Here is a 15,504-nt window from a genome sequence, read left to right on the forward strand (position 1 = left end):
AGGGGATTGGAAATGAAAACAGATTTGCCACCCTTTGCTAATAGTTTAGGGAAAGTGATATAGATGTTCTGTAAGGACAGATGGCGAGGTGTAGATTTGTCTCTCAAATGACTCAGAGGCAATTTAATACATCTAGTTCCAAATGCTGTAACTCCTTACATAAAATGCACTAATTGTTAAGTAATTGTTAGCTATTGAGTGAACTTTGAACAAACATAATTTGTGTCTATTTATTTTCTCTACTTTAGATTTATCATCTACAATGTTCTTAGATACAGATAGTCAGTGCAGAGCACAGTCATGTATTCTTCCCGATCTTGGCACAGGTCTGTACAGTCCTGTTTTCTGAGTTAAAGCGATCCCAAGGCTTTTCTAAGTTTCCTTAGGTTTCAAGAGGAACAAGGTTGACATGATATGTAGGCACTCCTGTTGTGCTTCCTTTTTTCTGGCTCTTCTCTCTCTCCCCTTCCTACACTAGCTGGAGGACAGGAAAGTATTTTAGGAGTCCCTATGTTAAATTTCTGCTATCCTCACGTTAGACATAGGCACCATATACTGATTAAATCCCAGCACTACCAGAAATCAGCTTTAGAAATCCAGTACAGCCAGGATAGTTGCAGAGCTCTGGAAGATCCAGACCAATAATTTCAGTACCTGTACAGAAATTATTGATGAATTGTAGGAAATATATTTTCAAGCATTATGAGAGGGAGTGAGTCTTTGACCTCTTTCCAGAAAAGGAGCGCCTAAACTCTCATAAATTATTCAGCCAAAAGTTAAAGAAAAGATTACTGCTTGGTTCACAGATGTGGGGCATTATGAATATGCATGCCTATGTTACTTCTCTAGTGCCACTCTGTGTTTCAGATAACATCTCACTTGTGAGTCAACACTTTCCCATTCTCTTCTGAATCCGTGCATGCAGACAGGGGTCTGGATGGTCCTTTACCCTCATTTACTCCTCACGCTAAGTTGTTTCATATCAGATTGCTGGGACTAATTTTGATGTCTAATTTCTCAGGACAGATTCCAACTTTTCATGTATTTGAGAAACAGTCTGTTGGAAAAGCAATCCACTTAGTCTACCAAATCTGTATGAATTGGCATTTCACTACATCAATCACCTTCGCTGTTTTGCTGTATGAAGCTCCTGTGCTACCCAAAGTGCTAGGCATTATATACCTACAACATACATGGTCCAGTAACAGCTTCTACAATCAAAATACAGGTATGTATGCCACCCCATTGATGGCAGAAGAATCATAGAATTGTAAAATATCTCAAGTTGGAAGGGACCCACAAGGATCATCAAGTCCAACTCCCTGCTCCTCGCAGGACTACCTAAAACTAAACCTAAGAATAAGAGCGTCATCCAGATGCTACTTGAACTCCAACAGGCTTGGTGCCATGACCACTTCCCTGGGGAGCTTGTTCCAGTGATCGACCATCCTCTCAGTGAAGAGCCTTTTCCTAATGTCCAATCTGAACTTCCCCTGACACAGCTTCATCCCATTTCTTCACGTCCTATCATGGTCATCAGAGAGAGGAGATCAGCACCTCCCAAGAGTGGAGAACCTTCAGCAGACAGCAAGGAGAGATGACAAAAGCTCACATTTTAATGCTGATCCTACAGAAAATAAAAAGCAAAGCGATGCCACTCTGGGGCATTACTAATAAGCTGACTTGAGACTTGGAAATGTAAAGACTAGTTTTTCTCTGAATAAGCTTAGCCAGAGCAGTCCTAGGTGTTATGTGGACTGGACACTAGAATGAGGCATGGTACTTTTAGTGAATTTGTTAAGGCTCTTTTTTTGTGTTCCGACCCATGAAAACTGTTAGTTAAAAAAACCCATGGCACTTACTGATACTTAACAAGAAGTGTTGCTCTTAAATGATTAAATGATTATACAGAATTCATTGACTTGAAGAGAGCACGGATATTTTCCATAGCTCAGGCATTACATGGCACTAATATTCTAAAAGAAAATACTTGCCAATGAAAAATCCTACTGACACAGTCAGATGATGCACTGTAGCCACTTCACTGTGAGAGTGTGATGGCACCTGCATATATCTGACTAAATGTCTTGCCCCAAGGAAGAGGGAAAGAAAAACTGGTGATCAAAGAAAGCAGTCTTTGATACCTATGAACATTAGTACACTTATTTAATTATACGAATCTGTGCATATTGAGAGTCAGACTCTGTCAGTCCTCACATTGGGCAGAACCTGGGTCATCCCTTTGATTTCAGTAGCAGCGTGTAGAGCATGAAGCACTATTTGTGGTGGCCATGTGTGACAGATTCCAGATTAGAGATGGATTCAGCTGACATTATTGCCTGTCATTAAAAATTCAGCATCTAGCACCACAAAGATCTGTGAAGCTGAGGGCACATTTTTGTTTTTAGCAAGGAAATAAGTACTGCATTACAGCCGTCACTATGGTAACTCCTCCAGAATGGACTCACTGAAACACATTTCACCTGTGGCTAGTGGTGACAAATCAAATCAGAAAGCTGGAGGATGGATCCTCCTCCAACACCAGTGTAATAGAGGATTGACTTCATTTAGCTAACTGAGTTATCCAAGTCTAAGATTAGCATGTGTGAGAAAAGGATCTTGTTCCTTATTCTTCAGGATGAGAGGTTTAAATATTACATATGCATGGTAACCAAATTTCTGACACTGTTGTTCACCAAGAAGTAACGGCATTTCACTGATGTGCGGCATTTCCACCCTACAGCCAGAACAAAGTAATCTATTTCACATAGCCCTCTGCCAGCTACCCTCATGCGTACTGCACCCTTCTTTCTCACTGTGCGAAAATTCAGATAACTTCACTTTAAAAACAAAAATAAGATGAGAAAATGAGTACCTAAAACTGCATATTACTGGAAAATTTATCTTTCCCTGAATCCATTTTAAATGTTACGAAAGTTCACACTGCATATTAGTGACTGTATTTCTTTGGGCACTCTCTGTCTCCATCTTTGAGGCAGCAAGCATGTGTATCGTATATTACCGTGGTTGTTGTGGTATGTATTATATTTATTTTTATTATAGAGCAGATTAAATGGTCATGTAAAAACCATGAAACAGGGGCAGGGCAACAATAAGATCCACAAAAGTCTTTCAAAGCACTCCCCCCTCCAAAAAGAAGACAAAAGTACTTGTACACTTATCACTGTGGATTTCAGATGTTTCAGACTCTTTTTCTATTGATTACTTTGAAAAGAATCTTTACATGCACCAGTGAATAACAAAAGTACTAAAAACACCCAAGTCATCCTAGATAAACAGCATGTGTAAGACGACTGTGTTTGCAGATATAATCTCTCTAGTCTGCCAGCTACATATGCCAAATCACTGAGGCTGTCATGGTCATTTACATAGGGGAGTTGCTTAAAAAATCTCTACTGAGAAAAATAACATACGTGGAAAATAGAAATAGCTACAATTTGTTGCAGAAGAGCTGTCTTCTAATATGGTCTTCCCCTCTCTGACTACATTTTTATGTGCAACTCCCATTGATGTAACTGGTCACTCTCCAGATCCCACGCATGGATCTGCCCATTCCAGTAAAGAATCCTGGTAGGAAGGTCTAAGAAAAATCTTTAGACAACAGGCCTGTATTAGCTGCTCATGGGTGCAATGAATTGTCACATCTGAATGTTTTCAGAGTTTGCTGCTTCACTGGGCACTACTATTGGGGTGAAGAGTATTTAGCATCACATTTGAATTCAGCAGGAGCTGTAGGTGTTCAACCCAGCAGAAATTAATCCACTTCAGCAGTAATTTAGGTCCCTTCTGTTTGTTTGGTGCTGAACAATGGTATGAAATTGTCAAGCACCACTGAGACTACGGCATTTCATACAGGAGCATGTGCCTCACTGGTTAATGAAAATGGAGGGTCAGAACCCCACAAGCACTCTGGTAATTTCATGTTGGCAGTGTACAATGCAAAACACGCAGGGGCCTAAACGCTCTCCAAATGGAGACCCTGAAATTTTTATATTTTTTTTCACTGAACATAGGAGAATATGGAAGAACAACATGCAGCTAACCAGCTGGCTAGGAGAATTAGGTTCTCATACTGTATGATTTTTTTCACACATTGACCTGTACATATTTCTCTACAAAAACTTCTGAATCTTACCTTTAAACATACTGAAGCGGAAAACCTTGCTGAACTGGTATCCAGATCTGTCAAATTTGGGACTTAATGCTCTGATAGCCATTCTGCAGGCAGAAGCCCTGAAAAAATTCAGTGAGCACATTAACACCTCAATTAGTTTGCAACAAAATTTTCATCTAGGGAAGGGATCCAGATTTTCCTTACATCACTTGAAGATCTGGAGCTGTGCTTCTACCCAGGGCCCTCAGGTGAGAGTAGATGAAACTTGCCACTTGCATGCTAGGTTCCTTCAGCACAGCATCAGCTAATGTCATCAGTATTGGAAGACCTGGCTTGGTTTCAAGCAAAACCACTGCAGCTAACATTCGGACCTGAGGATGAATTTTGTGATTCAGGAAAATCTCAAGGGTAATAGCCTGGACCTGAAAATAACAGATACATTCAAATTTACAGTATGTTTGAATATTTTGCTAATAACCATTCATCACTGGTGAATGACCTCTTCGTCACTAATGCAGTAAAAATTTGTATTATTTAATTATTATGGCAACAGTGTTCCTGGCTTCATAGTCTGAGGGCTGGAAGGGGCATTATGGTAATGTAGCCTGGCTTCCTACACAATCAAAGCTGAGGAACTTTGCTGGATAACTTCTACATCAAATATATTATCCCTTTTTGAGCTATAGCAAAATAAATCTGTAGCATAACCACTCGAGGTAAAAGAGATTTTATGGATCCATCACATAGGTGAGAAGTGGTTTCAGTGATCACTTATCCCTGCCCATAAAGGTATTCCTTATTTCTAATCATTTGATCTCCTGGAGCCCTTTCTGCTAGAATAAAAACCAATTTACTACCAGAAATCTCTATGTCATGTAGGCATTTTAAAACTGAAAGTTTATTCAACAAATGTGATTTCCGCAGTACTACTTGTGACCAATGTGTTTGACCCTGGCAATATTCAGTATCAAGACTAATTTTGTACTGGAACCTTTCCAGTTTCCATGAGCTGCATTGAAGCCTTTGACCCCAACTTCAAAATGGATGTGGATGGTATAACTCCGTTCTGGCAGCCCCTCTGCGCAGTCCTGTCCTGCCTGGGACAGCTCATGTCCATGCTCTCTAACGAAAAGTCTGATCCAGAAAACTTCAACAAACTTTGGAAATACCCTGATTGGTTTTATTAATTTGCACATGTTGATTAACAAATACCAAGGTAAAAGTGGTGACAAGGATGCAACAACCTCTTTCTAAATGCAACTACCTTTTCAAATTAAACAATAAAAAGACAGACCATGTATTAAGTCTGTTTAATGCAAATATGACTGTTTAGCTAGCTGCAAATGAGGTATTCAACTAGTTTTTGTACAATGAAAAATCTGGCCACAGTCATTAACTTGCTCCAGATCAATTTTCTCCAAAGAAAAATGCATAGAAAATGGGTGGTCTAGGTCACATGTGGAAAGCCGGGCCAAAGGGCAATCAGGGACACAGCACTGGTGTCAAACACCAACCTGGCTTTTTTCTTCCCCAGCAAATACCTTAACTCCTACCCTTGCTATTCTTTCTCCCCCGTCTGATTTTTCTCATCTAGCTCCTGCACTCTAGTAAATTGTTTCTTTATTCTTTTGCTTAAAAGCATACCCTGGCACACTATTGTCTGTGGATAAATATATGCACTCAAACTGGGAGTCATATGCAAAAAATGAGTATAATGGAAAAACTGATACAGATTAGTAGGAGAATAGTTAATGAAAGCTTTTATTTTATTTTTTATATTAAGAATAGACTTATATAAAACAAAAAATTTCAATATCAGGAAAAAAATCTTGAAAATGCAAGGTTTTGTTTTAGAAGCAGATTGCTTTAAGGTGAAAATGATTGTAAAGTGATGTCTGGTGGATGAGAGTATGCCTGTGTAACCATTGTATGTGATATCTAATCATCTTGCTCAGGGACAAAAGTCACATTTATTAAATGTTCTGTTTATGACTTAAACCTACACAATGTCTGTAAATTTGTAATTAGGATGCAAACCTCTAGTATCTATTTACAATAAGATCGGGTCTTGAATTACGATTAGATGTGACACTCAGTATTAAATGTCAATTCTCTGAAAACCTTGTTTGTGGTTCTCTCACATAACAGAGTTGAAGTAGCACTAAACACATTTTGGTCAATAATTTAGCTTTCTGTCTAATGCCCTTGGAAAACAAATGTTTGCAATGGAAATACTGATTTGTCTTCAACAACAGGGTAATGAATGTATCCTTGTAATGGGATTTTTGTTGCAGTCTGTACTACTAAAGGTTAATGTCAAAAGAAATAAGACATGCCAACTAAGGAATGGTTAAGTATTAAAAAAAAAAAACAACCAACACAGCTATATTTGAAAAAAAGGTGTGCTTTCTCCTCATCACCCATCATCAATTAGCAGCCTTGTGTTGGGTTATCATAAGTTCAAAGGAGGTAGCTTTATTTCCTTACCATTTTGGGGTCTTTCATGCCTATGTTTTTCAGGGCCAACACAGCAGTCGCATGGACCTTGAGTGGCAGATCTGAGGCACTGGCTGCATATCCTGGCAAAAATTTCTTGATGTGCTTGATGCTGGCTGGATGTCCTACATTCCCAAGGGCTTTCAAAGCCAGGAAAATTTCTTCTGTGTTAGACTTGCTCAATGCCTCTCCTGCAAAGCCATGAAGTATCTGAAAAAAGAAAACAAATCTTCTTTTGAGTTCAATTCCAGCTCTTATCTATATCCCATCCCCCAGCCTATTCTGAGGTTTGACTTTGATAATTTCAGTTTGTTCAATTCACTTATTTTAAATATTTTCAAATTCTTTTTGTCCTCATGAATAGGACATTTTATTCATAGAACAAGCATAGCCAAGAAAGCTGCAGTGAACGGCTTCTTCATCACTATGCCTTAAAGTTATCAAGTAAGATTTTTAAAGGAAAAAGTAATGGCTAGGACCTAGTTCCCACTGCCTTTCAGCGTGAGTTGGGAACCCTGCAATAATGCTGTTTGAATATCTCTGAGTAGTATGCAGATACAGTTAAATTCTTCAGACCCTTAAATAAGATTCCTGAAGATATGGCTAGTGGTGGTGCCCTTAACTTCAGCTGACAGCCACGTTTTATTGTGGATTAACAGCTGGCAATGCGATCATCAGGTCATTTTACGGCCTTCGTCATAAGCAATTGGATCACATTTACATTTAGGTGGCAAGATTAAAAATAGTTGTCTGAAGGCTGAATATGAGAAAAGAACTAAATCCTAATAGAAAGCTGTTTTCAATGCTAAAAAATGTCTTTAAAAAGAAACCCTGAGATGTTATAGAATAATTTCAATACAGTTCCCATGCTTTAAAATACCACATTTGAGATCCATTGATGGTGCAGAAACAGTCCATTTGATATTACTAACTGAATGAACGGGCATTTGAAATGCATTGAATAAGCCTATACAATCATTTGCTTTGGGAAAGAATTTCCATTCCCTGGCACTGGGCTTAGATTTAATTAGCTCAAGAGCATTGGTGGCAGTCGTAACACAGGAGATGCATGTAGGAATGTTGGCCATGTCTGTGTACTACAGGTAAAAAATGATGGCAGGCACACAGTGTGTTGGGAGCACCCTGCTCTTACTGGGAATGGTGGACTGACCAGTGTTGAAGACTGAAAACACCTATTCCTTGTCTGACCTTTGTAAACCATGACATGCATATCTAGAATGGGGAAATGTTATTTACTGCCTATTTAAATGGTTTTCAGGCCCACTGATTAAAAGCAGTGCAGAACAGGGAGGGTATTATTGTTATTAAAAGCTTATAGTCTGTGTGGATGACTGAGCTCTGCTTCTGGCTAAGAAATGGCTGGGCTACATGACTTTGGGCAAAAACCTGGGCTTTTGTGTCACTTAGTTTATTTATAAGTATATATAAGTACCTATATTTAAAGTGTTTCAGAGCAGTGCCATGGGACTTCATTAATAATTGGCAATAAAGCACTCAGATACTCAGATAGAAAGTGCTATGAATTATATGCTTCTTCCTCTCACTCTCTTTCGTGTGTTAATCTAAAGATAAAAATGCTGTATTTAACCAACTGGGGTTCCTTTCCCCAAAGGAAACACTGTAGTGAAATGAAATACAGGTTTCTGAATAATGAAGAAAGAACTCAAGGCTTAATTTTTCTTTTAAACGATAAATAACAATGTGGTTACCTGGAGACATTCAGAGCAGGAGTCTGATGAAGAGCACTGTTTGTGGCACAGTGATGCGTAGCTGAGATGGCAAACCTTTCCAAGTACAGTACTTGAGCGCGGGCAATGTTTTTTCACAATGAGCTGGGGAGAAAGCAGTTGGTCATTACCACCATTAATGAAGAGCAACAATATTAAAAAATGTTTCTGCCAAATGCAAGGCAAAACCAGGCTTTTGATATTTTTGTATTGATGGATTTGTAGTTAATCAGCGGATATTACTGTATTTGAAAATGCAATTGTAAAGTACTTCCAAATAACATCTGGAAGGCAGATCTGTTGCTTTTATAGTGTTTCAGATTTAAATTTGGCATAGGCTGTAATCCAAAGGGAGGAAATCACTCAGTTATGGAATGGAAAAGCACACTTTACTCAAGAAACATTCATCATTGTTTTATAATTGCCTCAGCTATAGGTACAAAAAACTTGAGATACATTGTGAATGGAGCTCAGTACTTTGGGCAGACAGGAATATTTCATATAAGCATAGGAGCTGACAGAAGTCACCAGCCCACTGTTTACTTGAGTGGGAAGCAGAGCATTACAGGGCTGTCACGGCATTTAGAGAGGGCAAAACTCTGGTCTGAGATACGTAGTCTCTACTTAGGGTCGGCAGAGATAAGTTCCTAAATCTGAGGCTAGAATTAGACCCTGCAGAAGAGGAAAAAATTGTAAACGTCATTGAACTTTCTCTTACGTGGGCTCCACATTGGCATATTTCCCTTGATTTTGATAGATCTGCTCCGATTTATATCCATCCTGCTAGGTCAATCAGGATGAATACAGGATATAACAAATATGTATTTCTTACTCCCTAGTCTTTGTAGACACCCAGTTAGAGATCTAATCTGATGTAACTATAAAGTACATTTGGACAAAGGGAGGCTAGAAACCACTGTTTGCAGCAATTACCTCTGTCACTGAGGGGTATTTTACTCTTTCTTTCCTGTTTCATTCTGGATTCATTTTTGCCCTTTTGATTTGCATTCTCCTCCCCTTAAGACAGTCAGGAAATAAACTCCTTTCAACCTCACTAGAGGATATAAGACCTTTATATTTTCAAAGCCTTTGCAAACTTGTCAAAGGAATAAATATGACCTGCTGAAATCAGTAAAGAGCGATTTGCGAGTGTTTAGAGAATCCTACCGTTGCTTCCTCCATCACGTCCCGACTTGGTGTGCTTGAGTGCAGAGCCACAAGCACCGTTTGAGCCGCTTCCCAGTTAGTGAGTTCTTGCCTTTCTATTTTGTGCCTCAAGAACCTGAGTGCACGGTGACTGGCAACTGCAGGAATTATATCCAAAATGTAGCGCCTGTAATGGGAAAGGCAAGGACCATTTTCCAGATCTGCATTTGAACCTAGTCATTCTAGAAGGTCTCCAACAGAGTTTATCAGTGGAAGAATCACCACTTTTATTGCTTGTACCTGTACGCTGGCCGACTGGAGAACTGCCTCCACACTGACTCGTAATTCTCCTCATCTGCTGCACGGAAGAGGTGCATAAGCTTGAGGGCTTTTGCTGGTGCATCGCTGGCAAGCTGTTCAGATGTGGTCTCTACTAGGTCTTGCAGGCTTTCCTCTATCTGCAGGAAGATTAAAATGCACGAAGCTCACGCGTTATTTTCCACACACATGGAATCCAACCTCCAACAAAGAGTCTGGCCAGTGGCTGAACTTTACCTGGCTTTCCACATTTTTTATTCTGAATAAGTGGACTGGAAGCTGAAGCAATTCACTGCCAAACTGGTACTGAAGTGACCCACGAGTATGGAATTCTTTTGGTGGGACCTCTGCCATGTACTTTTGCACGTCAGTCAAAGCAAGTTTCTGCCTGGAATGGAGGAACCCAGGGAGATAACATCACAAGATGCAGGGTACAAACTAAAAAAAGAACAGTGTTTTTGCCTCCCTGCATTGCAATGCGACTACAATTGTTTCAAAAGGGTTTTGTTATTGAGGGGCAAAGGTATTTACAAATAGATACATTTGGACATGATGCTCAGAACTGTAGTCTGAGAAGGTGTATGCTTACACAGAAGGGCTCAGATCAGAGCCAGCCTTTGCCTTCCTTTGGGAATAACATGGCTTGACAATTTAAGGAAGAAGTGGGAGGTGGGAAGCTGTGGCCTGAAGAAGATCACAGGAACTGTGTGTTGTGTCTTAAGGAGTAAATTAAGGATTAGAGAAAAATAACTGATGGGAAACTTTTTTAGAAATTATCACTTAATTTAAACCTTTGAAGAAGTTCATAAAAACTCTTATGTGTCTGTGCCTCCTGAAAGCTTCAAAAAGAATTGAAAATTATTTAGATACAATAAGAAACGCTACAAATCTTTTTACTTGCACTATTACAATTCCCTCCCTATTATGCCTGGCATGCTGAGTGTCCTGGGGATGGCAGAAGATAAAAGATTCTCATGAAGTTTCAAATTGGATTTCCCAAACAAAAAGGGCCAGATTAATTCAGGATTAATCTTTGGAAAAGTACTCAAGTTTTTGGAAACTTTTCAAGGAGCACCAAACCTTCATCCTTTGTTATTAAGAATAATTCCAATGAGAGACCGTCTTTGTAAACTTTTTCTATCTTTGTTACATTTTCAGCTAAAGGGATGCATCCTGTCCCACCAATTATGTTTAAAACAGGTCGTTTAGGACACTATAATAAAGTTAGGCATTTGTACTAAACAACTGAAAACATTCCAAAAGCAATATTGTTGTACTACACAGTATCTCAAAATCTCTGTAGAAAATTGGCGTGTTTATTTTGGAATCTCTACGATGATCTTCTGTATCATTTCTATCCACTCCTTCCATATGGATGGCAGAGAACTGCTGCAGAAAATAGCATATAACTGCTTTGCAGACAAGCTACTGGAATTTGAATAGAAATCACTACAGAATCAGCAGAGATTTTTTCTCTCTTGAAATTTTATACAATATTATTGAAAGGGCATTTGGGTCAGAAAGTATAATGTCAGGTACACTTGGACAGATTTAACTCCCCCTTCCAGAACATGATGAATCTATTATGTCTTCATCTTCATCGTTTTGGGAAGAGATATATCTGCCTAGAATAGATGGGAAAATGTTATACTCTGAAGAGAAGAGCAAATGAATACTAAAGATAGGATTAAAATGGTGAAACAGTAGTAAAACCTCTCTTGGCTTTGAAAGGTGCTGCAAGAGGCTTTTAGGCTTTTGCTGAACAGGTCTGAAAACTCAGCTCCAAATGTTTTAAGTCCTTGATGTCAGATTTTTCTTTCTTTCCTTTTTTTTTTTTTTTTTTTAAACACAGAAAGTGCATAGTAGAACTAAATTCTGAAGACTTGGGTGACATATCCACATCTTCCCAGATATCTTGTATTTGGTGCTGTCTGCTCGGCAATGCAAAAGATCTACAGAAAATGGGGAAAAGTAAAGGCACTGCCCTTTCTGGGGGCTCAAAACTGAGAGAGAACAGTAAGGAAGACAGTCTATGCAGGCTTGCAGAAGGAGAGTTTCAATGAGCAAAACAACAACCTATAATTTGATAAAAGCACTACAGTTCTATCTATCTTCACCTTGATTGCATGAGATAGTAAAGCACTTTCACCTTTATTGTTCTTTTTTCTGGTTAGCCAAACTGAACATGTTCATCATATTAATGAAGATAATCAGTGATTTACTGACATGAACTTTCTGATGTTGCAGTTTCCAAAACTGTATATTATATCAATAAATTCTTGCAAAAGCTAATGGAGCAATGGAAGATTACAGAAGCTAGAGTGGGATTGAGGTATATCTTCTGTACAGTGACCTTTACGCAAAAAGTGTCTCTCTTCAGTAGGACACCCCTGGCTACAGAGTCCATCACTAAAGCAGGTAACTAAAAATTTTTTCAATAGATGATTTTGAAGCAGATGAAAAAAATTTTCAAATACTGAAAGTTTGTAGGATTGAGCTAAAAATGAGCAGGGTTTTAATTTCTTAGACAATAATATTCTGATTTTTCCCCAAACTTGTTTAAGTAATATGCAAAATTTGCTGTGGAAAAGCAAATACATTTTATATGCTTTGTGCCAATCTTTTTGCAATAAAACCCAATTTCCTATCAAGAAACTGTTTTGACGGGAGATTTGCAAGCAGCCCACTGTACTTAGGAAGTATATTGGAATCCAAAGTCTTATCTAGGTTTCTTGTGAACTACTCTCCAGGGTCTCTTACTGCATTATTATTTTCCAGGGAACACTCTTTCAGTGAGTAACTGTCTTTCAAAGTATTTTACTGCAAATATATTAGTTCACAGTTTTTCAGATGGAATTACATTTGTTTTGGCTTTTATGACATAAATCAAATATCCCTGAGAAATAAAATAGTCAAACCCTGCCAAGTTTAGCTAACAAAATTTGGATAGTGATGTGCATGTTTCAGATTTACAACTAACAGTGAAGGTTGTTTTTATGAACTGTTTCGGATTTTATCTAATTAAATACTGGCAAACAATAGGCTGTGGAAGTAGAGGATTTATTTCAGTTACGGAGTTTGACCAGATTACTGAGATGCTGAGTTAGTTGCTGAATTAAAGGCATATGTACAGTACCTTGCTTCTACTATAGCATTTCCTCCTGTTATCTCATTGAAGGGCGCAAACTGGTGGATTTCCTCAACATCAGCTTGTGTAATTACAGCTTCATTACGCGTATATTTAATTTTGTAATTGTAAGTAGCAGTTGCCCGGGAATTCTTGTTTCTCTTTATAATATAAAAAAGCAAAGAAACAAAGAAAATAGAAAGTCATTGAACTTCGAAATTCTGCGATTAGAAGCTATTACATCACCCTTCAACACACTTATTTTCCAGGGCTGTTTTGTTCGTTGTCCATATGAGCGCTTTATGTGAATTCTGCATGCATACTTCCATGGGAGAGGTCAGGCATGCTGCCTGGCTCCATTACTTTTACTGCTAAGAAGTGTTAGCTGGTTTTTCCCTTTCCCAAATATAAGTAATTGGTTATTCCCTTGAGAGGGAGACATTTTCTGAGGAGAGCAGCAGTATAAGCCACACGATTTCTTATTTCAAAGACAGGATTATAATAAGGTGCAACAGTACCTATCTTGAATAGCAGAAACTGGACATAGTGACTATCTTTTATACTCAACAGAACAGATGAATTAACTCATGCTGATAATTAACGGTTTCCAAGCCAGCTAGTTTAAGCTAGTTGAAGTGTGTCTGCAGTACATGACAGTCTGCAGCACAGACCTCTGCTGCTCTGTGGATCTGATTTTCATACAGAAAGAAAATGTTGATAACTAGATACAGAAGATCTGACTTTTCTCTCATTTTAAGTGTAACAGAGCAAGAGATAACATGGATGCCAAATGGCTCCCTGTATATGAATATAAAATACGTATACATAATACCACTCTAATTTACCTGCTGGCAGGTCCAGCACGGATGCGTGTATGCCGAACCTGTGACCACTTGAACTTTCTCTTCACAACTGTTCAGGTCCTTGGATTTGGTCACATAGACTAAGCTTGCTCTCTTGTTTTCCTGGATTGCATACGTTGTATTGCAAATACCTCCGATCCCAGACTGGCAAAAATGAGAATGTGGTCAGAGTTCACCCCTACACAAAGCTTCATCAATTCACCACATGGGCTTTCCTGTTTAACTCTGTATTTTCAAAATTCCTGATAAAATGAATACTTTTTTATTTATAGTACTCTCCAGGAGCAAAATCGGGATGATCGTCACTTTAATTTCTTTTTTGCATGTATAGGTTTCCAGTAAGCCAAATCAGAGTTTCACTGAGAGAAGTAAAATTATCAAAAGTTTCACTGAGAGAAGCTTTGGAGCTTCAGAAAAGGTGAGTAACAATTTCCAGTTAGAGCTGTCAATTATGAAATATGATTTAAGGAATATTAATAAAAAGTGCCAAAATAATTTGATCAGTCAGAATAAAATCTCAACAGCAAAGTATTTTAAGGTTGGAGATGACATTCTGCCCTTAAAATTTGGTTTTATAGACAGCTTATAAATGCCTATGGAACACGTCTTGCAATATCAGACGATCTGTCACAATATGAACAGCAATAATTAAAAAGAATTTCAGGATAGCAGAGTTTTGATTGTGGGTTTTCTTGAGTTTGCAGTTTTAGCTCAGATCTTCAATAATATTTCAAGCATATATATTTATAAGATCTCTTAAATCTCCTCAGTCAGTGAGGAGATTTTTGGAGAGGAAAATATTTGATTGCATTTTAGGAGAAAGGGTTATTTTCATGATTTTTTTATTGTTATTGATAGCATAGCCACTCCAGAGAGCAGCTCTGGGCTATGTCAGAACAGCAAAATGGTCATGTGGTGGTTGGGAGGCAAGACATACCCACTTCATCTTTAGCTTAACAGTATTCCTGAAAACACTGTGGCTTCAGTAAGGGCTGGAAATAAGAATTGCCCAAGCTTTCTGAAAGACTTGTACTCTGCAAATACAGATGTGGGGCTTCTCTGCAGACTGCAGGGTGTGGTAGAGACATCTAGACTTTAAATAGGAATGTCCAGCCCACTGGGCTCAGTGGGATGAAGTAGCCTCCTGACTACCTGGACTTTCTAGCTGTGTGCAGTTCATAGCTAGCTCAGATACCCTTACCCTACACCCTGCGGGATGTGATGTAGACTTTCCCAGGTTAGTCCTTTAAACCTCTCTGCAGCTCAGATTTTGGGACTAATAATGCTTATCTTCCTTTACAGAGTGACTTGAGATTGTCAAGCAAGGGTGCCAATGTTCATGAATCACTTTCTGTCTGAGAAAAGCAAGGAAAACTTGGAAACGATTCTAGGAGGTGAAGTCACATATATTGCTTAGCAGCAAGAGTAGGACATATTGCTAACTGAATTAGAAAGAATGAAGATGTAAAACTGGATATGAGAAAACAGCACTGCAGAATATGCGACACCACCACCTGGGTTTTTATGTACAACAAGGAGTGTGAAAATATTAAATCATGTAGTGCCTTTCCCAGAAACAACTCTACTTACATAAGAATAAATTTTTAAAAAATTAAAGTTACTCTGGTCTGCATTTTCAATAAAAATAACATGAAAATGTAATAATTTCAA

General features: G+C 38.5%; 1 protein-coding gene across 1 annotated transcript in view; it reads right to left on the minus strand.

Moving 5' to 3' along the window:
- Nucleotides 1-15,504, minus strand: part of LOC104015457 (vitellogenin-1) — a 44,441-nt gene that overhangs the window by 24,838 nt on the left and 4,099 nt on the right. Inside the window, exons 5-13 of the mRNA XM_087732305.1 lie at nt 13,816-13,977; nt 12,980-13,131; nt 10,081-10,231; nt 9,826-9,983; nt 9,547-9,712; nt 8,362-8,484; nt 6,623-6,841; nt 4,340-4,557; nt 4,157-4,254 (exon numbers count right to left, since the gene is read on the minus strand). Coding sequence (XP_087588431.1) covers nt 4,157-4,254; nt 4,340-4,557; nt 6,623-6,841; nt 8,362-8,484; nt 9,547-9,712; nt 9,826-9,983; nt 10,081-10,231; nt 12,980-13,131; nt 13,816-13,977 — 1,447 coding nt within the window. The remainder of the gene's footprint in view (nt 1-4,156; nt 4,255-4,339; nt 4,558-6,622; nt 6,842-8,361; nt 8,485-9,546; nt 9,713-9,825; nt 9,984-10,080; nt 10,232-12,979; nt 13,132-13,815; nt 13,978-15,504) is intronic.

This window comes from Nipponia nippon, unplaced genomic scaffold (assembly GCF_047370975.1).
Source record: "Nipponia nippon isolate SJK-2023a ecotype South Korea unplaced genomic scaffold, ASM4737097v1 scaffold_5, whole genome shotgun sequence".
Classification (NCBI taxonomy): Eukaryota; Metazoa; Chordata; class Aves; order Pelecaniformes; family Threskiornithidae; genus Nipponia; species Nipponia nippon.